This window comes from Cucurbita moschata, unplaced genomic scaffold (genome assembly GCF_002738365.1).
Source record: "Cucurbita moschata cultivar Rifu unplaced genomic scaffold, Cmos_1.0 Cmo_Scf00028, whole genome shotgun sequence".
NCBI lineage: Eukaryota > Viridiplantae > Streptophyta > Magnoliopsida > Cucurbitales > Cucurbitaceae > Cucurbita > Cucurbita moschata.
In genome coordinates, this window is record NW_019268544.1 from 2265161 (window position 1) to 2292006 (window position 26846).

The 26846-nt window shown below is 37.3% G+C and overlaps 7 protein-coding genes across 9 annotated transcripts; 3 read left to right on the plus strand and 4 right to left on the minus strand.

Moving 5' to 3' along the window:
• Window positions 1–453: 453 nt before the first annotated feature.
• LOC111463558 (ruvB-like 2) lies at window positions 454–3393 on the minus strand. Of its 2 annotated transcripts, XR_002713896.1 has the most exons (3): window positions 2513–3393; window positions 668–1387; window positions 454–541 (listed from the first exon to the last, which is right to left on the minus strand). XR_002713896.1 is itself a non-coding variant. In XM_023107541.1 (2 exons), exons 1-2 carry the CDS (start codon window positions 3259–3261, stop codon window positions 739–741), a joined length of 1398 nt encoding a protein of 465 aa, XP_022963309.1. In that variant the 5' UTR covers window positions 3262–3393; the 3' UTR covers window positions 510–738. The 2 variants fall into 2 exon arrangements, 1 of the variants encoding a protein (XP_022963309.1); XM_023107541.1 differs by having other exon boundaries at window positions 510–1387.
• A 1071-nt stretch (window positions 3394–4464) lies between these two features.
• On the minus strand, window positions 4465–4959 carry LOC111463079. Its single transcript, XM_023106889.1, has one exon. The coding sequence runs from the start codon at window positions 4957–4959 to the stop codon at window positions 4465–4467; it is 495 nt and encodes a 164-aa protein (XP_022962657.1).
• Window positions 4960–7076: 2117 nt separating this feature from the next.
• Window positions 7077–7798, plus strand: LOC111463479. The gene has a single exon (XM_023107427.1). The coding sequence runs from the start codon at window positions 7190–7192 to the stop codon at window positions 7679–7681; it is 492 nt and encodes a 163-aa protein (XP_022963195.1). The 5' UTR covers window positions 7077–7189; the 3' UTR covers window positions 7682–7798.
• Window positions 7799–8055: 257 nt separating this feature from the next.
• LOC111463447 lies at window positions 8056–12597 on the plus strand. The gene is made up of 3 exons (XM_023107384.1): window positions 8056–8908; window positions 9218–9405; window positions 11733–12597. Exons 1-3 carry the CDS (start codon window positions 8257–8259, stop codon window positions 12408–12410), a joined length of 1518 nt encoding a protein of 505 aa, XP_022963152.1. The 5' UTR covers window positions 8056–8256; the 3' UTR covers window positions 12411–12597.
• A 263-nt stretch (window positions 12598–12860) lies between these two features.
• Window positions 12861–15896, minus strand: LOC111463129 (ACT domain-containing protein ACR1-like). Of its 2 annotated transcripts, XM_023106956.1 has the most exons (8): window positions 15871–15896; window positions 15466–15682; window positions 15310–15355; window positions 14581–14695; window positions 14430–14497; window positions 13702–14343; window positions 13506–13610; window positions 12861–13417 (listed from the first exon to the last, which is right to left on the minus strand). In XM_023106956.1, the coding sequence occupies exons 2-8, from the start codon at window positions 15540–15542 to the stop codon at window positions 13037–13039; spliced, it is 1434 nt and encodes a 477-aa protein (XP_022962724.1). In that variant the 5' UTR covers window positions 15543–15682; window positions 15871–15896; the 3' UTR covers window positions 12861–13036. The 2 variants fall into 2 exon arrangements, with proteins under 2 accessions (XP_022962724.1, XP_022962723.1); XM_023106955.1 differs by having other exon boundaries at window positions 15466–15890.
• A 2594-nt stretch (window positions 15897–18490) lies between these two features.
• LOC111463441 (phytosulfokines 3-like) lies at window positions 18491–19056 on the minus strand. The gene is made up of 2 exons (XM_023107376.1): window positions 18838–19056; window positions 18491–18732 (listed from the first exon to the last, which is right to left on the minus strand). The coding sequence occupies exons 1-2, from the start codon at window positions 18970–18972 to the stop codon at window positions 18598–18600; spliced, it is 270 nt and encodes an 89-aa protein (XP_022963144.1). The 5' UTR covers window positions 18973–19056; the 3' UTR covers window positions 18491–18597.
• Window positions 19057–23999: 4943 nt separating this feature from the next.
• Window positions 24000–24608, plus strand: LOC111463080 (basic leucine zipper 4-like). The gene has a single exon (XM_023106891.1). The coding sequence runs from the start codon at window positions 24000–24002 to the stop codon at window positions 24606–24608; it is 609 nt and encodes a 202-aa protein (XP_022962659.1).
• The last annotated feature ends 2238 nt before the right edge of the window (window positions 24609–26846 follow it).

Consider the following 26846-nt stretch of genomic DNA (forward strand, 5'->3'; position numbering starts at 1 on the left):
TGATAGGGATAGATGATTGAATTGTTTTATTAGAGGTATGTGGGAATGAGCTTAATTTTAGCTCTCTCTATGTGAGCCCCATGCTACAATCATTGATTTGAAATTGAATCCAATTGTATTTGAATTTGAATTTCTAGAAATAAGGCATTAATTAATAAATAAAGTTTAGGTATCACAATTATGGTTCTATAATGAGCAAGCCTAGTACCACTGTTAACATCAATGAATTAAATAATTATGATATAAAATGTTGCACAATGAGAATGACAATACTAATGCCTTCGAATTAAATAATATGTATGTATAAGGAGAGAGAGGATATAGTATCGGCATGCAATAATTCAATATCAATTTTTAGTGTGTCGGTTACTATAATGCTTCAAAGATCTAAATATATTATTGTTGTAAAATATAAATGCATGGGGAGACATAAATGCTGTGGCCCTCATAGTGGAAGCCAACCGTCGTATAAATTGGGTATAAATGCAAGTAATTCGACTGGGTGAATGTACCTGAATGCTTGATCTCGTGAACTCTTCTTCTGAGAAATAATATCAATCACGAGGTACAACAAGACAAGAAATATCTATAAGAATCTAAACAGTCTCAATGATACAGAAAACAATAGCAGTAAGCATCAAGCATGAAAATTAGATATACATCTTACACTGATGAAGAAAGATAGCCGCTGAATAATCAACCAGGTAATATAGCCTCCAAAATTCTTCTACAGAAATGTCAAGGGTTCATAGCATTAGAATCATCTTCTTCGTCATCTCCCAATTCGTTGAACATGTATTGATTTTGGTACTCCATCAGGTACTGAGTTGATCTCTTGACATCTAAGAACAGATGGTAGACACGATTTATGTCCTCCATCTCCACAACCTTCCCTTTTCGTTTCTGACATGCCAGAGCAGCTGCTGTGATTAAATGGATGGCATATCTTAGTGATGTTTCTACGCCAATTGTGGTCAGAAGTCTCTTTGCCTCTTCAGACATTTCCACATCTTCCTCTTGAGATCTAATATCTAGAATCTTTCGTATTTCATCCTCGGTATAAGGTTGAGTACAGATTATAAGTAGACGATCAAGAAGATCAATAGGAATCCCGTGAGGGGATTTGTAATTTGTTCCCCGAATTGTGGTAATCCCTCTGTTGGTAGCAACTACAAGGATTGGAGCCATCTCATTCTCCAATGCACGATTAAGGAAAGAGAAGCACTCAATATCAAGTATATGAACCTCATCAATAAAGAGGACACCTGGAACTATCTCGGCCTTGCCTTCTTCCTTCCACTCAGCCACTTTGGTATCTATTTGTTCCCTTACTTCAGCTCGAATTTCTCCAGTATCACCGGTGAATAGAGCTAAAAAACCTTGTGTTCTGGAGATAAGGACAGTAAAATGAGAACATAAATCCCAGAAAAACCCAAAGGCAAATAATGAACTTATAACATAGCCAAGTTACATCATGGACAAGAAAGAATAGATGTGATAACCAACTTAAAGTCGGGAGTAGAGAAGACATTATGCTTGAGTGGAGAAAAGCAGTCACAAACAAATTGCCCAAAACTATGTCTTACACAACGTAGGTACGTAATTCAATTCCTCCGATCCTCAAAAGCACAAAGGGAGAAAAGAAAGATCAATGGCTTGAAACATACAATATACGCATGTAACCGAGGGTAGAGACCATGGCATATTATACGATATAGTAATCTGGTCGAACACTAGGACATGTGAAACAGAGCTCATTCATTGAATCCCTCAAAGCTCCTTGAAATAACTAAAGTTGAGGAAGAGAAAAATAACAGGACAAACTACATTTTGACTAGTAGTAGTGAAGGGAAAATTAACAAGAATAGGTCGGTGTCACCTAAGCTCACTAAGCTAGATGTGCTTACAAAAGTTGGTCTGGGACTAAGGAAGGTAGCTTTTGGGGAAACAAAAACCAGAGACACCCCAACATTGGTGTATTATAGACATTTCATGATAAGCAAGTTACAGACGCATCGAAATATTCTTATGTGAACTTGACAAGTGAAAGCAGAATCAAATTTGCATCAATTACAAAAAAGAATGTAAGATGCAGAAGCTGAATCACCGTATATAAAGTTCAAAACTTCGTTAGTTTAGTTTTCCCCCTTTTGGAGAAGAAAAAATCCATACAATAAAACCAAACCACTACGCAAAACATCCAGCTACAATATATTAGTGTGGTTTTGGTCATATAGCTGAAAAATAATGCATTGCTGTTACCACCCCGTTGCATAGTTCGCAATAGCAATTCAGCAAACGAGAACTTCATGAACCATCAAAGGGAATTCGATATCACAATCCCGATTCTCAATTACTTCTAACTCTAAACAAACTAAACCTTTCAAAATATTTCAATCCTACCATCATAAGTGCCAATAATTTGCAGACATCAATCATTATACGAGAAGGACGATTTCAAGACCCATAATTCGATAAAGTGGTTTGAATTTTTAAGGGAATGTAGAATAACCTGCTATTGATAACATCTATCTCATGGAGCGTGACACAATGCACAACCTCCTTCCGCTTTTGCAACTCGCCATCGGGGCACTGCACAAACTTTGTCTGAGGACCCATTGCATCGTAATCCCTGGACCTAGAGAAGGACCTCCCTAGCTTAGTAATTTTTCCGGATGCCTTATCGATCGCAATAACATCGCCGCTCTGCACCTTTTCCTTTCCCAATGCTTCAATCATCTTCGCCCCCAAATCATATACAGTCTCCATGTCCGTCGTTTTCAGAGTAAGCTTCCCGGCTTTCGACGCTGCCCCGGCAACCGCTGGCCTGTCTATTTGAACCTCAACGACCTCTCCTTCAATTATTTCGGTTTCTTCCTTTATTCGGACGCCAATAGCTTTACGAAAGGCCTGCATCAAGGCTTCAGTTTTGGACATTTCCAAAGAAAAGAGCTCACTGCCAGCAATCATTGCGAAAGGAGTTTCAAGGCCAAGGGACTTAGCCATGCCCATTGCAATTGCAGTCTTGCCAGTGCCTGGCTGACCAGCGAGGAGAACAGCCCGACCGGCAATTTTTCCTTCTTTGATCATCTGAAGAATGACACCTGCGGACTTACGAGCGGCGGTTTGGCCAACCATTCCCTCCGAAACGGCCCGTGGTTCAAGGGAGGAATCAAGGCCAAGGCCGCGGATGTGGGAGTGAGCCCCAATGCGCTCGATTCGCGTTAGATCTCGGCTCTCCGTAAGCTTCAGCTCTGCCATGGTAAGAGAGGATGCTGGTAATTTGCTTGGATTGCAGAAGGAAGCGGGAACAGAGCGCTAGGGTTAGGGTTCAGGGTTTTGCAAGCTCAGAGAAACCTTTCCCAATTGACGCTTGGAGGGTAATCATGTCAAAGGAGCCTACAAATTGAGTCAATGTATCATTGGGTACAAATTATATTATTTCTTAAATTATAAGTTTAATACAAATAATTTGTTTAATATATTTCTAAAAATTTAATTTTGATCAAATAATTTTATATTTAATAAACTTTTAATAACTTCCAATAAATTATAAAAAAAAATATAAAGTTTACAATTTATATTTATTATTTCGAAATCTTAGGGACGATGTGAACATAAATTTTAAATTTAGTTATAAACTTTGAATATTTTAATAATCTTTGATTTATGAGGGTAGAAGTAAATATAAATATTCATATTAAATTCTCCTTCTATTTCTCTATATATTTTATTCGACGTTTAATCTTTGAAATAATTTTAAAACAAAATATGAATATTTTAGAAGCTTCGACCAATGACATTTTGGGTGTGTATACATCCATATCAAATATGAAATCTATATAGTTGAAATTTGATTTATAGAAATAGTCAATTTAAAATTTTCTTTTTAAGAACTCGAACTAATTTAGACTTTGATTTATGGAAATAGTCAATTTTAGTGAATTTTAATGAATTTAATTTTCAAAAGTTGGGATAATATATATATATATATATATATATAATTTGTACTAAAACATTAATTGCAATTAGATATAAAAGTAATAATATTTTTCCAAATGAAGAAAACTTAATTGCAGCTTTTCTTGGGGTTGCTTATTTTCCAATTCATGAAAAATATTAAATTATTATAAATAGATCTTATTTTTACTATATAATTAATTTTTATTTTAAATGAATATTACATGTTCGTTTAAGAGGAGAACAAACCACTATTTATAAAGGTGCGCTGGTAGGCGAGTTTTAAAGCTTGAGGGAAGCGAAAGGGAAAACAAAAGAGAACAATATCTTTGCTAGCGGTGGATCTAAGTCCTCACATGCATTTAATATTTGTCAAATTCCTTTTATTTCTTAAAATTTAATAAATTTTTAATAGAAATACAAAAAATACCATATTTATAATTCTAACACGAATTAAATGGACCAAGAATTTCACTCTGTTTGGGCTTAATTTTCAATTCAATTTTACACCCGCCTTCTTCTATGAACAGCGTAGCTTCTGCTTCTGGGATACGCATAAGTATTCCCCGCCTTGAAATCCTCTTCAAATTCATAAGATTTCTCCTCATCGATTCTCCCAATCCCCACGCTCCGACTCCTCGGCACGATTCTCGGTTCCGCCATCGGTGATTTCCTCGCCACTTGGATTTCCAAATCAGGTTCCACCTTCTTCTCCAAGCTTCGTGTCGAGGCCGCCCTCAGAAGCTCACCGTAGTCGTCGCCACCGCCGCGGCTGGAGGCAGTGGACCCCACGCTGTAGCTCTTAGGCAGATGAATCGGCACCTGACCGACTGGCCCGCTCAGCGCCATCACGTAATCGAGATGGTTGGAACAGTCCGTCAGATTCCCGATGTAAAAATCTCGGACTTTTGACAGAAGCCGGGCGGAGGCTTTTACAAATTGCCTCAACTTGTTTCCTCCCCTAGTCTTCTTCGTTTCACCGCCGTTTTTTAGCTCCATAATTGTTACTTTTTGGCACTCGCCGCCGTAGGCGTCTGAGAATCTGATCGGAAAACGGGTTTGGAATTTGAGAATGGTGGCAGTGTTGGGTTTACGTGTATATATAGATACATGATAACCAATGCATCCTTTTATTTAATTAATATACATCGCTGTAATCTAATTAAACTAATTGTATGATTTTTTATTTTTAATCTCAATCTTACTCTGACTTTGTATACCATTGAAAATAAACCCCGATCAAATTAAATTTTAATTGAAGTTATATGTGGACAAAAATGGTATAATCCAAAACTCTAATTCTTTAACAAAAATAAATTCCAAAACAGAGCCTTGTACGGTAAAGCCTTTGTTTCTTTATCTATTTATTATTATTATTATTTTAAATATTTATTTTTTAGTATAAGATGCATGCAAGTATTATTGGAACTCATTTCTTCTAATTTGTTTTATTTGAAATTGGAGTTGTTCTATGAAGAATATATGATACCGACAATATCTTATCTTATATATAATAAATTTAATTTTGATGATAAATTCAAAATGAACAAGTCATAATATTTGACGTTTTAATTATATTAAGGAATTAGATTTATTAATTTATCCGTATTTAATAGGTCAACTAATTAAACAACAATAAAAATGCCCCTTAAACAAGCAATGAAGTTTGACCACTGATAAAGATGGGTTGAAACGGTGGGTAAAATTAAATAATTTTTGAAGGGATAAGTACAATAACGTTGGTGGATAAATAAATTAATGACCTCACACTAATTATTTAAAAAGGGGGGAAAAAGTTAAATTAAATCTTTAAAAAATCCCTTCGCCATCAACATGAATCACTTGAAGCCCAAACAGAGTGGGCCTTATGTGGTGAGATTACAGACGGCCCAATTAGTCTTTAATGGGCTTTTGGTGGGAACAAGAAGGGGATCGGTAATCTGGAGCACCCTTGTTTCCAACAGGCCCAAAAGTCCCACGGCCCACACTTTCAAGCATGTATATTAAAGTTTATATTATTTTATTTATGTAGACATGATATTGATATATTATTAAATAACGCCCCATCTTATCCATCTTCTGTCCCATGCCCATTGACTTGGAATAAGAGACTTTAAAAGGTTTCGATAGCAGGATTGGTCAAAAGAAGAAATTGGAAAATAAAATAAAATATAAATATAAATAAATAACCACACTCAACTTTGAATACTCTAGTTTTATTTCAATAATTAAAATTTTAATATGTATTTAAAATACAAATTTGTTGGAGAATACATGAAGAAATAAGAAGTAGAGAATTCAATCCCGTTTCTATGAGAGTCAAAGCTCCAAAATCCAATTTTACAAGGAAAAAATAAGAGGGGAAAAAAAAAAAAAAAAGAAAAAAAAGAAAAGAAAGAAGCCATTTGTGATTGTTAGGAAGCTGTGTCGGCAAGGGACAAAAGAGAGGCGGCTGACCGGTCTGGTTTGTTCCATGCGTTAAAGCCTTCTCCAGCAGAACCTTCGCAGCAACGCCTTCCACACGCACTATTACTTAATTTTAAAATTCGTGTTCATTGAATTTTGCTCAATCATTGTGTAAACTCACTTGATCAATACGCTATCGCAGGGGGCGACCCTCAATTATCCAATAAAAATAACAATAATTTGAAGTCAAACTAATGCCTTCTACCATCCTAACATCTTATATCAAATTTAAGGTGATGTTAAAATGATAAAAATTTAAAATCTTCGTACAAAATTTATCACTGTACTAATTCAACTAATATCAAATTTAGTGTCATCATAAACATATAAAGGCAGAAATGTTGTCTTTTTTCTAGTTTAAAAACTACATAATCAGTTTAGAATCGATACAATTTTTAAATCAACATGCAATCGATTTATTATCCTAATACAAACCCAAACTTGAATCAAGCTGATTTGTACAATAATTATCACCTCGTGTGTTTTAATCCACACAGATTTGGTTGAAGTAACATATAAAGCCTAAATTGTGGGAGTGTGGTTTTGGTTGAAGTAATTGGAGCCCATACCCCTTATGATGGATGAGAATCAGACAAAAGCAAGATATTTGAATGTTGACTTTGTTTTCTTACTCAAACGCCCCCGTTTTTGGGCTGTTTCAAAATCTCTATATAAATGGCAGCTTTTCAGGTTCCTCTGTTCAGTAGGCTACTTGGATTTTAATAAACTCATCTGTTATCTTGCTAATACTTGCCCAATTGATATGGAGGCATTTTGTGCTTATGCTTCTTCTTCTTCTTCGTCTTCCTCGACCTTCTTGTCTCAGAAAAATGGGCAATCGGAGTACGTGAGGAGAGAAGTTTCAAGCTATTCCAACGATCTTCTCTGTGTTCGAAAGCCAATATCGAAACCCTGGAAGAAGCCGGCGATTGCGCCGCTGCCACCGACTCGCCCCAGGGTCTACAAAGTCGACTCACTTAAATTCAAAGATTTGGTTCAGAAACTCACCGGCTTGCCTGAGCTCCCATCTCCACGCCTCCAAAAAATGGCTCCGCCGCCTCTTCATATTGCCCCCCGCCAAGGTTCCGGCGCCGCCGTGGAAGCCACCCCATTTCTTCATCCGTCGCCGGTGAAGCTGGATGAGGCGTTCGACGGTGGCAGCTTTCTTGAGCTGAATTTGTCGCCCTTCAACAAAAATTGGTTCTCTTTCCCTGCTTTGAGCCCCGGAAGCCTTGCCATTTTCGATGCAATTTAGATCTACGGATTATAATTCTTAGATTCTGTTTCAAATAATATAGAAAATTAAAGACCGACCGTGCTTGGTTATGTAATAAAAATAACAGACATGCGGAGATCATGGGTACCTTCCGCAGGTTGTCTCTAGTAACTTTAATTAATTGATTTATATATTCAAGTTAATATGATTTACTCAAAATTTATTATTTATTATTTAGAAAGATATTAATTTATGTTAAAACATAGGAAAAGAATAACAGCGTATTATTGTTACAAGAACAGAATTTAAAAGAGAAAACAAGAAGTATTTAATTTAAGGAAGGAAAAAACAGAAAACAAAAAATAAACATTTTTTAATTGGGTGTATGATTGGTTTGGGTTGGAAAGAGAGGCCCTGAAACGGTAATGGGCAACGTGGGCCATGTGCAGGCCCAGGCAGTGGTTTAACGACGTCGTTGATGGACAATGGCCAACTGGCTTGGTTTCGATGGAAGAAGAAACTGAACACCGAGAAGTCATCTTCTATTGAGGAAGCTCCTTCAGTTCCCACTTTCCAAGCTTCGATCGTCTACAGCTTCTGCATTTGGATAAACAATGTCGTGGTTGGCAAGATCCATTGCGAATTCGTTGAAGCTTGATGATGATGATGGAGATGACGTGAATGCCGGTGGCAACCCCAAATCACCGTTCAACTCCGATTCCATATCTGATCAATACCACCAGACAGATTCTCCCTCTCGATCATCGTCGTCGTCTTCTTCTTCTTCTTCTTCGACTCCTACTGCTAGAGGCGTCAAAGAGGATTTGTCCGAGCTGAAAAATACCCTAACCCGCAATTTCTGGGGTGTCGCCTCTTTCCTCGCCCCTACGCCGGAACATTCTGCTTCACATTCTCAAGTCTCTGATCCGAAACCTAATGAACTGCTTGATAAATCAGCAACCGACAATCCATCTAGTCCTAAATTGTCTGAAGAAGATCTAATTGCTGGGATTCGCAATGATTTCGCGGAAATTAGCGGGAAGTTTAGGACTGGGATCTCGAAGCTGTCGAACACCAAGACTGTATCGGAGATCTCCAAGATTGCTTCCAATTTCCTTCAGTTTGGATCAGATGAATCTTTGGAGAATTATGATGTGGGAAGTGCGGTTGGTGTAACAGAGGAGGTCCTGATATTCGTGAGGAATATCGTCCTGCATCCCGAGACCTGGTTGGACTTTCCTCTTCCTTATGACGACGATTCTGACGGTAGCTTTCGTTTTCTATCTGATAGTTTCTTCGTTGCTCAATTGAATGTTTCTTTTTTCTGGATAGAAATCTTCGATTCGTAGCATGGTATTTTGTCAAAATATTCAGTGAGTTTATCTAAAATTTGAGTGAAATATTACGGACGTGCTTCTGGCCGAATATCTTGAGCTTCTCTTATTCATTTTACAGCAATAATACTTCTTGTTAACCTTATTAGTTGCCTCACTCTTTCATGTCTAGATAGATTTATCAGCAGACTGACATTAATTTTAGACTAACATATTTTCATATTTGGTTACTCGTAAATAGATCTGGAGTTATCTGATGCCCAGCAAGAACATGCTTTAGCTGTTGAGCATCTTGTTCCAAGATTGGCTGCTTTGAGGATTGAATTTTGTCCTCAATACATGAGCGAAGATTGCTTTTGGATGATCTACTTTGTACTCTTGCATCCTAGACTTAGCAAGCACGATGCTGAACTTCTGTCAACACCCCAAGTAAGTTCGGACCTTATACTATTCCTGTGTATGCCACTCAACGGGTGGATTCTTTCATTTAAGGGTTCAAAATTTTGGATGCTTATTGTGTAGATAAACAAAACTTTTGTAGTTTTAGTATAACAAATGTGCAAATTTATTTATGCGCATGTATGAAAAGTGAGTTTTCATTGAGAAAAATGAAAAAATGAGAGGGAGAAACAAAAAGGGGAAAGCCTTAGACAATAGGAGTCAGAAAACAACTACTACCTAGTTAGTACGTGATGGGAAGGGGAAGGAATATTTTGTATATGAGATCATTGGGTCCCTCTAGGTAATTCATTTGTTGCTTTGTAGTTTAAAGTAGGTGAGGTAGAGGAAAAAGACAATGTGTTTTGCAGTACCTCTATTTGGTGTTCTTCTGGAATAGCAAACTTCTCCCATCGAATATTTTATCAACGTCCTTGGTTATAGAAATCCGAAAGGAGAAATTGAGCCTCGGGGGACGAATTTTAGTTTAATATGGTAGATAGGGATGCTATCGGAAAACTTGAGTTCTAAGAGTATATATTTTTATATCTATGATGGAATGACTGTGGAGTATATGTATTCTTCTGCTCGGAGATCACCAGAGAAAATTGTAAAATGGAAAATCGCAGTTAGTGATGAGTGCATAATCATCCTAAAGTAGAAATCTGTATGAGATAAAATGAAAACCAAAAAACTCTTTGACCTACTATTTTCTTAGACCTATCTATTCAGATAGGGTTGTTGGAGGGGGACTTTGTGGAAGCATGAATACTCTAAATTGGGCAGTGTCCTTTTTAACTATGTTATAAATAAATCGTGCTCTAGATGCTTGATTTACAGGGTCCTTTTTTTCTAATTGTTCTTTTAGCGTCGTGAACATGTTGGAGATTTGCATAGGATAAGTCATGGTCACATTTAAGTGAGAAAAGGAATTGTAGTTTTATTAAGTTTCGTTAAGTCTAAGAGCGTTCACAGTTTACATGAAGGAACTAAGTAAGAAATAAACAAAAACTAAACATGAAGTGTTACGGAACAGACATAAATTTCATTGGAAAAAACTCAATAACGTAGAGGCGAGAAGTGGATGTAATTGGTGTCGTTGTGGTTCACCTTTGGTGGTTGGGGTATTCCCTTCCTTTTGAATATTACATTTATCAATGGAATCTATTGTTTCCTCCTTAAAAAAGTCTTTATAGGATCCTTTTTTGCTTTAATTTCATTTTGTTGAAAATATTATAGATTTACCACCCCCCCACCACCCCCCAATTATTTATTATTATTTTTTGAAGAAAAATTCTTTAGCTTGGATTGAGAGAACATGTTTTTTAGTGCTTTCAGACCTCCCTTCCTTTGTTCTATCCTTTTTAGCCATCCTACTACGGACGACATCGAGCTTAATTTCATCTCGCTTACCCAAGAGGCGAGCTAGTAGGCTATTTTTGTTATCCCTTGGAACTTCCATGTAATGGCATGGGGCTCACGATGGCCCACTGCATGCCTTACCATCCTTCAAGATGAAACCCTGACGACACCTGATCCTGTACCTTACACATCTCCCTCAACTTCCCCTCGAGTTGAAAGCCAAAGATGACAGTCTTTGCATAGGAGTTTTGCCCTTCTCCAGCCGCCTCATAACCTCTAATGCTAGAACATTAGTCTCCTAATTCAGAGTTATCCTCAATTTTGCTATACCATTAAAATACCCTTTTCCCAGGCTCGATAATGCCAGATGATGTAATTGTTCTTTTAAAAGGAGACACGAGCCCATACTACTGGTTTGTTGCTCACTCTACTTTCTGGGTTTTAGTGAAGTGAACACATGTAGCAGGTAAGAGATGTTCCTTTAGGATAAATTCTCTTCCTTAATTTCAAGATTCTCGAAGGTTTCAGACGATCAAAGTTAAGAGTCAATGGTTTGGTCTGTTGAATGGTCAATTATTGTTAAATGTAAAAATAGTCTAGCCTGGCGTGGATATGCTCTAGCCATATGCCTTTGTCTATTCATCAAGTAGCTGGCTTCAAAGCTTGGCTGATTTTTTCTCAGTTGAAAGAAGAAAGCAATGGCCATGATGCTGAAATGTTAGCCTTGTTCGTAGTTGTATTTTCTTCTTTGGAGAAATAAAATTTTCTTTTGACTTGGAAAATTAGCTTTCTTGTCCTTGTGGGTACTTTGTTATATAGGAAGCAGTTTATCAAATGTTGGTTCGGTGATTATATATGTAATATTTTCCAAGTAGGCATCAGGGTTGCTATAATTATCCAAGTTGCTGTTTCCCAGTCTGCATGACTAATTGATATGTGTATGACCATCTATATAGATCCTAGAAGCCAGAGCACAACTTCATGAATTACAACAACGAACCAAGGTGCAGATGGAACCTGAGATATCTAGAAACATCTCTACTAGTTCAAAAGGATCTTCTGATTCATCAAATGAGGAGCATCTCTCTGTGCCACCCAGAGATCAATCTGAACCACTCTTTCTTCAGAAACCCCCTGATAGTGCCGCCCCTTCCTTAATGGTGCCCGATGTTGAGACCGATAAGCATCCAATTAAGAATGTGGAAATTCAAGTTGTAGACAAGCCTGTCATTGAGGAAACACCCTTGCGAACCGGAGTTGAACATCCCCACTCTGGTCCTTCCAAAGTTTTTGATGACATTTACGTGGATGATGGAGATGATTGGTTGAAGGAGGAGACTCCTGAGATTGATGGTGTTAGTGTAACTAACATCCCTATTGGGAATGACGAGGACGTATCATTTAGTGATCTTGAGGATGACGACCAGGACGTGCCAATATATCATAAGAAGGTTGCATCAAGCTCTGACTCTTCCACTAAAGATTCCCGAGATTGGGTTCAGCTTAGCCGGAGTTCTGGTGATTCAGACAAGGATACAAACACCATAGAAACGAAGCATGTTGGATCCGGGCAGGTAGGCACCCACAAGGAATCAAGTGACTGGCTTAATGTCGATGACATTGATTCAATGTGACAACTCCGTGAAAATCTTCAATCTGCTTATTTTCATAGAATGTTATCTCCAATGTATATCTTGTGTTCTCTATATATGAAGCAAGCATTTGGGAACTATGTTATGATTTCTCTGTATATAGAAAAACTTGTAAACTCAAAATTCATTTACATGCAAATAATGAATGCCTTTGTTATAGTTACTATGATATCATTTTACTTTTGCAACTCGTTGTCTTTTTAACCAATTGGTACGGAGCTCATTTAAGACCCATGTAATTTTGTTATGAATTGTTCTGTTATTTGTTTGCATAAAAATCTACCAGTGCGTTATGTCTTACATATGGTCTGTATCTAGCCAGGAATTGGGAAGCATGCATCGATGGCGAGGTGATTTATAAATTTATGACCATTATCTTAATTCTGGAAGTAAAAGTTAGGACCATAGGTTGAAGGGATTGGAAATTTGAAATATTGAAACCATTGCTTATTTGACATTTTCTCTACCATTCAAATAAGAATGGCGTATTCTATCCACTGAAACTTTTGGTTCCCTACTAATTTTTATTGTCATCACCGATTGATCTTGTTATGCTTCCTGTACAATTCTATTTACAAGATGTATATCCAACATTTGGATGCCAACGTTCATGATCTTATAGAACCAAAGTTACTGGAAAGTCGTTCAAGTTGCGACCACAGCAAGTTGCCTAATGAGAATCTTGGCTTATCTTCTATTCTTGTTACTTCAATCCCCTGTTTTTCTCTTGCAGAGGAGGCTCGAGCAGTCCAATTTGGAGGCTCTTGAACTACACTAATTGATCCTCCAATCTCTTTGATCACCAACTCCACTGTCTGTCGATCCACATCATTCCCCGACGCATCCATGACATAAAAGGACCCAACAACTCTCTCACCATTGGTTTCGATATTGATTGCCGAGATCGACAGGCCGTTCTCGCGGAAGATCCGTGTGAGGTCTGATAACAATCCCATTCGATTTTGAGCTCGGAGTTCCAGCCTCACTCCCTGCAAAATTGTTCAGGTACGAAGCTAGTTTTAACATATTGATATGGAAGTTTTTGATAGACAGTAATATGAACTTTGCAGGACATACATGTGAAGCTCTTCTTTCTATGGCTGCAACAAGGGCCTGTGAAAGCCTGTTTCTTTCAAACTCTGTGTCTAAGATGCAGCCACCTATATGCCGAATGAAATACTCCTGCAATTTTGAACACAAAATACAAGGCTTGTTAGCCCCACCATACATACAACTTGATAATTTTGGACCAAAACAAAAGGCCAATTGGTACCTGATAAGCTACAGTGCCATTCGAACCTACTGCAGCATGAAACACTATATATTGCAAGTCGGTAAGGGCGCAAACCGTATCGAACAGCAGCTTCGAACGGTCCCTACTCTTGACATTGATAATTGAATATCCTTTCTCCTTGCAACTTTCTATCCTTACATGCGTGCGAGTACAACTCTTTTTACATATTTTACTATCGTCTCGACACCGACATTGTTCATAATCGCCGTTGGCATACATCAGCTGGTGGAGCCGTCGCTCGTTGTGGGTCCGTCCAGCTGATGGAGCTGTCAACCTCACGCTGCTTGTTTCGCCTAGTCCATTATGGGCGCCTACCACGTTCTCAAGTTGCTCCTGCACATGGGCCAGCCGTTTTACGTCCTTTATGGCTCCACCATTCCAACCTTCATCGATGTAGATAATGGAGGCTGCGCTTTTATGGTGAGTCCATGCCACGGCCGCCGTGATATTGCAGCCCAAATCAACTAGCACGGCAAATATCTCCGACAAAAGACCTGGCCGATCGGTTCCAATGATCTCCGCCGCCGCGTGCTCCGATGACATGTGACGAGGCAACATTTCCCTCCCCATGCACGTTCTCACTGTTCTTGATGACCCTTCTCTCCTATTTGCACACAATGCCTACAATTGAACATAATTATCATTCCCTTAAATAATCATTTTCCCTTGATTATAATTCATCAGAAAAACGTTAGTTAATTAGGGACCTGTTGGATGTAATGTATGAGACTTTCATCAGTGAGTTTATTGCCCAGCTGATCTGTCACATGGAAAACTGCAGGCACCATACAAATCAGCTTCCATTATAATAAACACAAAATCAGTGGCATAAAAGTGTATCAGTGGGTGGGCACAGACCGTCCATAAACCATCCACCGTCAGAAGAAATGTAAGATTTGGAAATTACGAGGTCGAGATCCGTCAAAACCTGGACCATCTCAAGTAGAATTCCATGTTTGTTTGCACTGTCAACCTGTCAAGGAGATCGAAATTCTCACCAAAACAAACTTTAAGATCAAATTTTTTTATAATTAATACGACATATGATGTGATGACAGAACATTAGGAAAGGCCAAAAACTTTTGGTTCATTGGATAAGGAAACTAAAAGGCAACAAAAGAAATGAAAGTAAAGTAGATTGCTTTTCTGGGAAATCCCGTGTTCAAAGCATCTAACCATCGCTATTTTTTGATCCCATCAATTGGCTCTTTCGTCGGTGAGTAGGACAACTCATTTAAACCCTCCTCTGTTTTGTTTGTTCCAGTTCGAATGGAATTATTTCGAGCCTTCTTTAACATGATTGTTCGGGATTGTTCGGAGTCTCATTCTCGTACTTGCAGAATGATCATAAATTTATAAGGAAGGAATATATCAATGAGGTCTTTTGAGAATCCTAAATCAAAGTCTGAACAATATTATACCATTGTGAAGAATCGTGATTCGTATTTGTAACCATGGCGAGAATGGCGAGAATGGCTTCGAGGAAAGGAACCCATATTAAGTTTTCAAATCCTTAAGTTGATAAAATAATAAAAGGATGAATAATAGGAAGAACAAAAGCACAAAATTTGAAGAGAGAGAGCGAACCTTGACAAGCGTGCAATCCTTGAAGGTATCATTGTCGATGCAAACTCTGGAAAATGGCAATAATAATCCGAATCCCAAGAGGAATTAAACCAAAAATCTGTGGTTTAGAATAAAAAAAGCTCAAAACTTTATGCATTATTCACAAAAAGAACAAACCTGGGTGGGTAAATTCGTTCAATAAGTAATTCCAACTGGGAATCCACGTAACAAGGCTGATACACAGTTTCCATCATATCTCCTCTGTTTTTCGATCCTCTTCAACAACAGGATTTGCACTCTCCAAATCTCCCAAACATGATCATGACAAACAATTGGAAAGAAATGGATACGACCCACAAGGAAGAACAGTAATAATGGGAGCAGGGTTACGAATCTGATGTACAGGAAGAACAGAAAACTTATAATGGTGGCGGTGAAACCAATTCAAAAGAAAGAGAGAGAAAAGGAAGAAGAAGAAGAAGAATAAGAGAATCGGGGTGAGAGAGTATAGGCTTTCTTTTGGTTACTATGATTAGAAAACAGCAAAAGAAGTTTGGCGGCAACAAAAACAGATGCACAAACCTTAACCCACTTGGACTTGGTCGTCGTTTTTTAGGTTAATAAAACAATTGAAAACGTGAATTTATAACTTCATTGCCGCTTTCCCACATTCCCCATCCAATTGCGGCGCCTGCCCATACGTTTACGTCACCACGTGTTCATCACACCAAAATAAATTCTCGAGTGGGCTTGGGCGTTGTGGATGAGCCCAATGGGCTTGGGCTTATGTTGGAATGATTCAATTTTTTCGAGGCTTTAGGCCCAATTCGTTTTTGGGCTTATCAGAGTTTGTGTCTTAACCATCACATGTTCCAATTTGACCCTTTCCAACGGCTCAGTCAAGACGCTAATTAGAACCATCCCATCAAGTGTTGTCGGGCCAAGAGAACTGAGCCATGGAAGCAGGCCCAGCAACGTGGTCGGACGAAGCTGCAAAGTCTGAGCTTAATTCCAGAGCGTGTTAAGATCACAACGCCCTACTGTCAAAAAAGTAAAACTGTAACACGCTGCCTGGAGACAGTGAATGAGGAAGTGATTGAAAATCTTTGTCATTGCTGAAAGTTTGTCTTTCGCTGTGCTTCCATGTTCTTGACAGCAGCTCATGGTTCTTCTTGCTGCCTTATTACTATTCTTTTTTCTCCCAGAAAATGGGAGAATGTCATTTTTTCTTTTTCTTTTTTAAGAATTTCCACGATAATCTTTGTATGGAGATGGTAATAGAAATGTATCACTAATATACAATTTTTTATATTTATTAGCGTTACGCGTGTATCAATAATAAACATTTATTATTGATAGACGACGTAAAACTGGTCTCTTTCTAACCTTCCAACACCAGTGTTTAGGCCTAAAACTTTTGAAGAAGCCAAAACAAAAGAAGTAGTTGCTACAAAATAAAGATCAGTCTCAACTAAAATCGAATATGAAGACGTATACACAAACACTAGGAATTTGATTCATAATCGAAAGAAGGAGATGTATAAGCTCCTGAATCACCTAAAGCAGGCATCTTCATCCGATGATGCCACTTGTTGTCGTTGATGGCCGTTGTAGCAGTATCAATGTCAGTCACATGCTTTAAGGTGGAACAAAACAGATTCGTTCGAGATTCTATGAGTCGACAAGAGAAGCAGGACTCAGAACATTTTTTTTTAGACAAAAGGGTTTAATTTTTGTAAAATTCTTTAAGCTTTTAATAAAAATATTAATCAACTGAAGTTGATTCAAACTCAAAAGTAGTCAAAGTAGTTGTTAATTACAACAGAATCATTAAAACTCTCATGTAGCCATGTCCCAAAACATAGACAGGAGAAAACAAAATTTAATCAACATTCTCCAAACATTTAACAAGGACAAACTTAGGAAACAGAGTTGACTTTGTCTATGAAATGCGGAGACACCTTTTTGTTGCACTTAGGATAGTGGGTTGGTTAGGTATGAGTGCAATTACTTAGCTTAATACTTCACATTTCCTCACTTTACAATATTTAAAGTTTAGTTGGATTAATTGCTTCCCCCATTTTCCTTTTCCATAAGGTATACACCCACTTCCTTTCAATTTGTTAGTCGGGTTATGTTAGGATTGACGATTTGTTTCTTGACATGCACGGTCACATATTGTAACAACACTACGTATCGTCGTCAGCCTCACGGCTTTAAAACGTATCTACTAGAGAGAGATTTCCACATTCTTATAAGGAATGCTTCGTTTTTCTCTCCATCCGATGTGTGATCTTACAAACCACCCCATTTGGAGGCTCTAGCGTCTTCATTGGCACACCGCATCCTTATAAGGAATGACTTCTTTCCCCTCTCCAAACGATGTGAAATCTCACAATCCACCCTCTTCGGGGGCCAACGTCCTCATTGGTACACCGCATTCTTATAAGGAATAACTTCATTCCGCTCTCCAACTAATGTGAGATCTCACAATCCACCCCTTTGGAGGCCCGCGTCCTCACTGACATACACGACTCTGATATCATTTGTAACAACCCAATCTCGCCACTAGTAGATGTTATCCGCTTTGACCCGTTACGTACGCCATCAACTTCAAGATTTTAAAACGCGTCTATTAGGGAGAGGTTTCTACATTTATTATAAATAATATTTCGTTTCTCTATCGAACAAATGTAGGATCTCACACGTACAAAATGTAGGATCTCACACGTACATACGTGCAGATATGATCTTTGTTTAACCAATCTTATGAATGATATGGACCTTTCTGATTAACGCTAACCACAATTATTGGGGATAAAAGTTGAGACACCCAAAGACATGGGTGGCAGTCGAAGAGTGGTCAAAACAAAAGCAGCCCCACCCCATTTGCCTTTTCTTCTACGCTCATGTTTTAATTGCTACGCGTTGGAGCCACCAATGGCCGGCCACTTTGATCCACTTTGGCTAATTAGCGCTTAAAGTTGAAACCCGACCCCGAGGGACCATTTCCATTTATATCATCAAATTCATCTCATATGCTTGGTGTCAAAAAGCTGCCTAAATCTTGCATGGCGCTTGGATCCAAATATCTAATCAGCCTCAACATCCAAATTTAACATGTGCTTCATTGTTTTTCTTTTTCACTCTTGGAATTCGTACATTAAAATTAAGCGCTGTAAAAGTTTATGAAAGGTGGCAATATGGTAGAGTTGAGAGAATATTATTAATTCAACCCTATAAGCCAATAGATAGCCAATGGATAGAAGTTTATATATAAGCCAATGGATAGGCAAGTATGATTTTTGACTATGGCTTATGCTTTTGAGTATACACATAATCTAAGTGGGCAGCTAGAGTTCGTCTGATCAAGCACTCTTCTTCCCCAACTCCATGGCACCTCTCATCCATCATCTCACTATCACTTTCATCTGTTTCCAACCCCTATAAAAAAACCCAATTAAAAAACATGTCAATATCGGTTCGTAATTGTTTACCAGAACTAAAAAGATTTAAGTTGATAAGTTATTGATAAATTTCTTGACGAACCTGATTTGAGATTTGGGTAGCTGGTGCATCGGATGAAACGGTGGGAACAGGGCGGGCAGCGTAGGCAGACGGGCTGTTGGAGAGGAGGTGGAGGAGGAAGATTAGGCAGAGAAAGGTGATGAATTTAGAACCCATGCGTGGTTGTGGAAGTGAGTGTATAAAGGGATGGGAAGGAAAGGAGTTGCTTATAAAAGGGGAAGGAGAGAGAGGGAGAATGGGCAAGCGTGTGAACTTGAGAAGGTGCTACTTGGACTCTGTACGAGCAGCAGCAGATCATGGACCAAAATAAATAAATACAATTGAAAACAGGCACACAATAAATAAGAATGAAAGGTGGACGTGAAAGTTGACATTTCCAAAATCATAAATAGAATCATAAATAGAAAGGAAATAATATATGGAGGACTAAGGTATCCCTCCTTAAAATCACCAACAACAAGAAAAGAAAAAAAAACCCTAGGATGGTCGAGTCGAGGACAACCCACCTTGAGTCATCAAAGTCTTTTTAACGAGATCAACGAAAATTATGCACGAATTCACGAGAGAAACATCAAACTCTTTGGGCTGTTAGGGAGAGGTTTCCACACCTTTGTAAAAAATGTTTCGTTCCACTCTCCCACCAACGTGGGATCTCACAATTCACCCCTCTAGGGCCCAACGTCCTCCATGACACTTGTTCCTCATTTCAATCGAGGTGAGATCTCACACTAATTCTCATTTGTGACAGTTCAAGCCACCGTAGATATTGTTCATCATCAGCCTCACAATTTTAAAACATGTCAACTAGGGAAAGATTTTCACACCCTTTTAAGAAAAGTTTCATTCCTCTTTCCAACCGATATGGGATCTCACAATACATTCTCTTGGGGCCCAACATCCTCGTCGACACACCGCCCAGTGTTTGATTCTAATACCATTTGTAACAACCCACCGTTAGTAGATATTGTATGTTTTTACCTATGTATCATCGTCAGTCTCATGGTTTTAAACTAACGTATAGACTTTACTGTCTTGTATAGGTTGCCACCAATCTTGTAAGCCGCCATGAAATGCTTCACGGGTTGTTTTTCATTCTCCCGACTATTAATAACAACAAACTTATTTATTGAGTTAAAAATTTAAAATTAGATACGTTGAAAATTTGGTGGGATGGAATGTATCCACCAACTGCTTGGATTGCGGTGGCCGCGCAGACCACCAATTCTTTTAATAATTAAATTCATTTTACATTCTTAAAATAGTTATAATCATATGCCAACCGGTAATTGGGTCAAAGTATGTGTGAAAATGTAAAAAGTAGGTAGCTAATACTACTAATCCATAGATAAAAATAAATTTTAATTAATTAAGTTGAAATATGGTTTTACCTTAGTCAATACCCGACACATTTTTTTTGGATAATAATAAATAAAAAAACATTATGATAATTTTAATAATTCTCCCATTTAATTTAATTCCATATGGAAAAAATGGAAAACTTGACTATAATTAGTCTTTTCCGAAATACAAGGCTGATTAGAGCAAAATCCGGAGAACTTTTTGTTTTTCTCAACGACAAAACAAATTTAAATTCATGATGTTTTTGTTTTTTTTCATGTTTCCTGCGAGATTTTTAAGAATATCGTGGTCTCCTTCACAGACAGCCTTCAAAGTTTAATGGTTCCCAGCTTTTAATCTTTGTGGACTCAAAAATTCAAGTTGAGTTGCAAAGTTGAAGAACTCATGGTGTGTTCTTGAAATTTAAAACTGGTTCGGCTCTGTTCTTGAAATTTGAGTTTCTGCTTACAAAAAGTAATGATTTGTGTATGAATATTCAAAAGTGAGTCAAAAGAAGAGAGCCTTACCAGTTTTAAACGCCTCTTCCTTTCCTTTTTCTGTTTGAACAACAAAAGGCTTCGTCCAATCATCAGATTCTGCGTCTAAATCTAAGTCTCCTCCTAATTTCAACGAGTAGATATTATCATTTTTAAGATTAGGGCGACTATATTTTGATACACTTAATCCGAATTTTATTGGGTTTTATGATGGGCCAATGTCCATTAGTTTATATCAATGATATGCATATACTTATTATTTTAATTAATATTCATATAAATAAATGATAGCTTTTTATATAATATTGTGTAGAAAATATTATAGGATGAATGTGAGGGTTGGATTCTAACCTTCTATAATTGAAGCTATTAATGTTTTGATAGGTATGTTGAAGTTTAGTGCACTTATATTTAATAAGGGTGATAAGCACTACTCCAATAAGAAAATTTTAAAAATTGTATACACCAAATGGAGATTTGTATACCCATATAGTGTTTGTCACATATGCTCTAATATTTAAATCCTATGTGCGAACAAAAGGAATGAGGATTGTGATATTTACTACACTAACTTCCCTTTTCGTTTCAAGCTTTTTGAATGACGACATGTCAAGGCCTAAATTGGGCTTCGAACTAATTATGTAATTAATTTGAATCTGGATTCGATGTCTAATGGCTTTAGTATTCTCTTTCATCCCTGTGACATGGTCACCTTACCTGGGCACCTAACCCGCATTCTTCTTCATCTCCTCAGACCAACACGAGTACCTAATGACTCTGACATTTCTATTCATCTCCCACGACATGGTCACATTACCTACTTCTTACTTCTTAAGAGTGAAGACTATCCTCGTAAACCGACACGAGTACTTTCAGTATGTTTTGTCTTCACTCACATGCATTTCAAGAAAATTCTTAGGAGATCACCCAATATAAAATAACTCCAAAATAAATCACTCTTAACCATGAAGTTCTTATGATTGAAGCTTTAACAACCCAGATCCACTGCTAATAAATCACTCTCAATCCACCACTAGCAGATATTGTTCTCTTTGGGCTTTCCTTTTCGGGCTTCCTCTCAAGCTTTAAAACGCGTCTCCTAAGAAAAGGTTTCCACACCCTTATAAATGGTGGTTTGTTCTCCCCCCAACCAATGTGGGACATCACAAAAGCACCAAAAAGAAATATACATTTTGTTAGTATAAGTAGTAACTTTCATTTCCTTCAAGATTTTTTTAGTCATCATATTATCATGATCACTCCATTCAGATATAGTCTTAATTCATTTATGTACACCTCATTTACTCCATACCACAAATTAAGCTTTTAGATCGAGAACTTTAGTCTTAGACCTATCTTAAGTTGAATTTCACGGTTAACAAATAATATTTTATTTTATTTGTATTTAAATTAATAGTCACCCTTTTGTTTTTTTGAAATTGTTTTATGTACCAAGATGGAAGCAAAATAAACAACTAAAATTCAAGGAAAAAAAGTAACTTTTGAAGGCTCTGATTTGTTAAGTTAAATTAAACAAAAGGCATTTGAGTTGGACCAATTTCATTACTTTGCAATTATTAATATTGATTTTCTTTATTAGCATATTACTTTTGATTTGTTTATATATTTGATACGCTTACTTCATTTTGCACAGATCACTTTAATGCCACTCTGTTCGTATTAATATAAGATTTTTTTTTTTTTTTTGTATATAATTCATTTATATATATTTTTGTGTCGAACCAACAACCGTTCTTTTACGAGAAACTTTTAGAAGTTTCCTACAAAAACCCAAGTTGTTTTTCGTTTGTTTAATCTCTTTTACTTTACTTAATGACATTTGTAACCATTTTTACCAGAGATCTTTCTTCTACGCCCTCTAACAGCCTAAGTCTACAAAGGATAAGTTTTCAGACTCTTATAAGAAATGTTTTGTTTCCTTCTTTTAGCAGCTCAATTTGAAGGGCAGCTGGAACGGAGGGGATGGTGGATGATAAGAGGAAAAGTAAAAGAAGGCAAAGAAAAGCAAGATGGATGTACGAATGAGCAGTGAAAAAGTGGTAAAACAAAGACAATCACCGTATCATATTAAACCCATGAATGAATGACGCATCAAAACTGGTCCTCTAAAGCCCAACCCCCCCAACTGCAACTCCCAATATGTGTATCTCAATGGACAGAAACCAACACCTTTTTCCCCATTTTCGCACCACAAAAGCTCCTCCTGCATTTCTTACACCATATTTTCCCATGTGATATACCTCTGAATTTGTGCCCTTTTCCCCTTCCTTTGGAATTTAAAGTTAAAGCCATCGCCATCGCCATCGCCATCCTCCTTCCTTAACTCCCTCTGCTTGCTACCCTCTTCAACTTTTTGTATCAACTAAAACATTGATTAAGCTTGGAGTTATATTACACCAAACACAACCACCCCTGCTTTAGTTACTTACAATGTTTCATTTAACTAAATTAGGTAAAGAAACATCTTTATGGGCAGAGGGTATGCCGCCCACATGCGACCAAGTATGGACGACCCCAACTTTGTGGTTTGCTATCAACTCCCAACCACTCCTTTTATAAAATTTGGGAATAACAGGGGAATCTTATAAGGGTTGTTGTACTCCAACTCTTGCAGCTTTTTACAATTAAACTACATAATTAAAAATCTAAGAAAAGGTTTTATAAATTTTTATGTGCATGGAGTATTTAACAAGTAATCTCCCAGTTTTGGTCAATGAGCTTTTTAGATTGAGCAAATATTCTGCGCTTTTTAAAGTTGGAAATTTCTTGGTATTTAATTAATTGGAATCTCTCTCATTTTCTATCATTCTATACAATAATGGGTTCATAATTAACATGAAACAATAAAGTCTTGACTTTAGGATAAAATTATTCCCTGATAATCTAATAATTCATTTCTGAAATTACAGTTTAGCCCTCTGGTTTCCAGCTTTTTACATCCATGGCGTCGACACTATTGGATCATGTGGAAAGTACTGTTTTTTTTTTAAAAATGAATTTAATTAATAAGAATTGGGTGTGACGTTAGTGTCGAATTAATTGTCGCCACGTGTCGTCGTGTGGGACCCACTTTGGTTGTTTCTTCACCACGAAGCTAAATATCTATCACAAATGTCATGGACCCACTGGCTTACACACTTCCACTACAAGGAGGCTTAGAGAGCTAATTTCAGTTAATGACGGAAATGCCCTTCATTGTTAAGTTAATTTTCGGAAATACCCCATGAGTTTTGCAATAAATACACGGCCTCTACGCTGCAATTCTTCCCTTTCCTCCTCCCTCTCTCCTCCTTTATTTTGTTGAGCAAATTCTTTTTCCCTGTCGTCATGTTGTCCACTTTTCCAACCGGTTCTTCGTACGAGGCCATGCTGGAAAACCCATTTCCGGCTTTCGACAACGCCTCGACCCCGTGGGAATGCCACGACCACGACCATGACCATGAATTCTTGCCGGCTTTGTTCCAGATTCCGGAACAAACCGGATTGGACATATTCCACTCCTCAAAACCGGTGATTTCAAGTTCGAGTTCTGAAAACCGGGATGAACCGGAGGAAAAGATCGAGGTGATAGACGAGAGAAAACGGCGGCGGATAGAGTCGAACCGGGAGTCGGCAAGGCGGTCCCGGATGCGAAAACAGAAGCACTTAGAAAACTTAAGCAACTTGTTGAACAAGCTGAGAGTTGAAAACAAAGAGCTTTCAAAGCGGTTCCGGTTCACGATGTACCAGGCGAACCGTATACGGTCGGAAAACGACAATCTCCTGACAGAACACGAAATTCTGCGGCGGAAACTTTTGTACAGCCGAGGTGAATTAATTTCCCGACAATTCCCACGACGACAATTCGGTTACAACGAACAACAACAAATCCCCGCGCCGACTCTCTCCCAATCGCAATACATCCTTTATAACAACAAAAACTTCATTAATTGCTAAAACCGACCAGACCATTATAAGAACGACCAAATTCTGGCCACTTCTCCGTGTCTCTCTGGTGTGTATAAACTAAAAGAAAGCTATATATTGGTGGGGTTTTACGCTGTTTTTTAAGCAACTAGTAGTGTGTAAAACAAGATCGGCGACTAGCTTTATTACTAATGCCTATGCATCAGTTTTTTCTTCTTTCTCCTTTCCTTTCCTTTTCTTTTCTTTTATTTTCTTTTATAGCAAATCAAACTTGGAGATACATGGGACCAACCATTGTATCAAATATATATATATATTTTTTAATTTATTTGAGGAACTTAAGACAAACTTAGTCTTATTCATGATAATCACTTATCTACAATTTAATATCTCATGCTAATCTGGGATTAATTCAACTTTATTAAGATTAAAGTTTCCATTCCTCCCATTTTTTATATGTTGTTATAGATAAAATAATTTTAAATTTTTTTAAACACGGATCTAAATTTTAGTTGTATTAAAAAAAAAAAAAGAAATCTTAAGAAAATGACAATATTCTAAAGTGTTGGCTATGACTCGAAATTTTATTGCGTATAGATTTAATATCATTTTCTAACTTTAATTCGAACCTTTTATCTTTTTAATCTACGACACACTTATTTTTACCCCATCGATTTTTAATATTATTTGCTATTAATTATATATAATTTGGTCCGCACAAATTGTTACTTTTGAAATTCGTGAATAATTTAAGAGACTTTCGAATTAAATTCGTATGCAAAAACAAGAGGTTGTTTTCTTCTTTTTTGTTTGTTTTTTTTTTTCCTTTTAATAGTCACTTTCCTGAAAATAAAAGTATGCTATGATGTGTGTGTATAGTTTGAAAAAGATATGAAAAACAAAATTATAATTATTTTGCTTTCAACATTTTATTTGTTTTTTTTAATTGAACAGTACTAATAATTTTTTTTCTGCTCATTAAAAAAAATAGTTATCTTTCTCGCACTACCTACCTTTCTCACTGTCGCCCAACAACTAAGTCCACTACTCTTGTAACACCGCTACTAAATATTGTCTATTTTGATCCGTTACGTATCACCATCAATTTTATGATTTTAAAACGCGTTTCCACACCCTTATAAGAAATGTTTCGTTCTTCTCATCCAACTGAGGTAGGATCTCACATACAATAACAACAATCGTAGTTAATGAAATTTTATGGAAGAAAAAAGGAGTACGATCGCCCACATCATATTAATATTAACGTTCATTATCTTCCTATTGTTCTTCTGTAATAAGGCACTTTCTTGCTCTAATTTATATTACCTCCTTTACCACCCCTCAATTATTGAAGCAATCTAAAAATGATTGGTAAGCCTCATCATTTTTCCATTTAACTGGGCCCTTTTGTTTTTGTTTTTGTTTTTGTTTTCCAAGAACAAGAACAGCATCTTTCCCAGATTAACCATTCGATGATGCAATGAAATCCAAATTTGAAAGCTGTATTTGACCCACGTGACGCTGCATGATTGGGCCTGTCTTTGCGAGGCCCAGCCCATTAAGGATAATTAAACATTTAAGACATTAATAATTATGATTGAACACACTTCTACTTCCAACTAAGCACACGAATGCTATCTCGACCAAGCTTGAACACACTCGCATCTCTAATTTCACAAGAATCAAAGCTCTTACAAAGAAACCCAAACAACTTACTCTTCTTCGCCACAAGTTTCCCTTTTTTTACACTCTTAGTACACTCCTTATACGCCTCAAGAAAAGGGTCCTCCTCGCACCGGCTTCCCTTGGTGGAGGCGTTTCTAAGAGAGCATGGCTGCACCCGGCACGGCGGCGGCGGAGGAATCTTACCAACGTCATCAAATTCAGAATCTTCATGAACAGAGTGTAAGGGCAGAGGTTGAACATCTTGGAAGCAGATTTTCTTGGAAATCCCAGGCTTTTCCTCCCATGAAAAGGGAACGTTTCCTTTAGAATACAGTTTTTTGTGGCTCATAATGCAATTGGGGCACTCAGAGAAGCCTCACATATAGTTCTTATAAGGAGGAACAACAAAGCTTTGGATAAGAAGTGGGTTTTGAGATGATGTCTTTATAATTAATATTCTAAGTAATGGGGCGTCCAATTTTGTTCCTTTTCAATAACTGAATCACTTTTCTGCCATCCCAAAGAGATAAACTATTAATGTTCATTTTATTTTATTTTAGTAATATATGTTTTTTTTTTTCATCCTATTTTTTGTCAAATTAT

Bases quoted from the DNA above. Each gene is read 5' to 3' on its own strand.
- LOC111463558 (XM_023107541.1), bottom strand. From the start codon at position 3,261: ATGGCAGAGCTGAAGCTTACGGAGAGCCGAGATCTAACGCGAATCGAG. The intron at 1,388-2,512 runs GTTATTCTACAT...CCTTATCTCCAG, and splicing joins ATAGATGTTATCAATAGCAG to AACACAAGGTTTTTTAGCTC.
- LOC111463079 (XM_023106889.1), bottom strand. From the start codon at position 4,959: ATGGAGCTAAAAAACGGCGGTGAAACGAAGAAGACTAGGGGAGGAAAC.
- LOC111463479 (XM_023107427.1), top strand. From the start codon at position 7,190: ATGGAGGCATTTTGTGCTTATGCTTCTTCTTCTTCTTCGTCTTCCTCG.
- LOC111463447 (XM_023107384.1), top strand. From the start codon at position 8,257: ATGTCGTGGTTGGCAAGATCCATTGCGAATTCGTTGAAGCTTGATGAT. The intron at 8,909-9,217 runs GTAGCTTTCGTT...ACTCGTAAATAG, and splicing joins TTATGACGACGATTCTGACG to ATCTGGAGTTATCTGATGCC. The intron at 9,406-11,732 runs GTAAGTTCGGAC...CCATCTATATAG, and splicing joins AACTTCTGTCAACACCCCAA to ATCCTAGAAGCCAGAGCACA.
- LOC111463129 (XM_023106956.1), bottom strand. From the start codon at position 15,542: ATGATGGAAACTGTGTATCAGCCTTGTTACGTGGATTCCCAGTTGGAA. The intron at 14,696-15,309 runs GTTCGCTCTCTC...TCTCCTTGACAG, and splicing joins AGGATTGCACGCTTGTCAAG to GTTGACAGTGCAAACAAACA. The intron at 13,611-13,701 runs GTACCAATTGGC...TCAAAATTGCAG, and splicing joins ATGGCACTGTAGCTTATCAG to GAGTATTTCATTCGGCATAT.
- LOC111463441 (XM_023107376.1), bottom strand. From the start codon at position 18,972: ATGGGTTCTAAATTCATCACCTTTCTCTGCCTAATCTTCCTCCTCCAC. The intron at 18,733-18,837 runs GTTCGTCAAGAA...GTTTTTTTATAG, and splicing joins CTACCCAAATCTCAAATCAG to GGGTTGGAAACAGATGAAAG.
- LOC111463080 (XM_023106891.1), top strand. From the start codon at position 24,000: ATGTTGTCCACTTTTCCAACCGGTTCTTCGTACGAGGCCATGCTGGAA.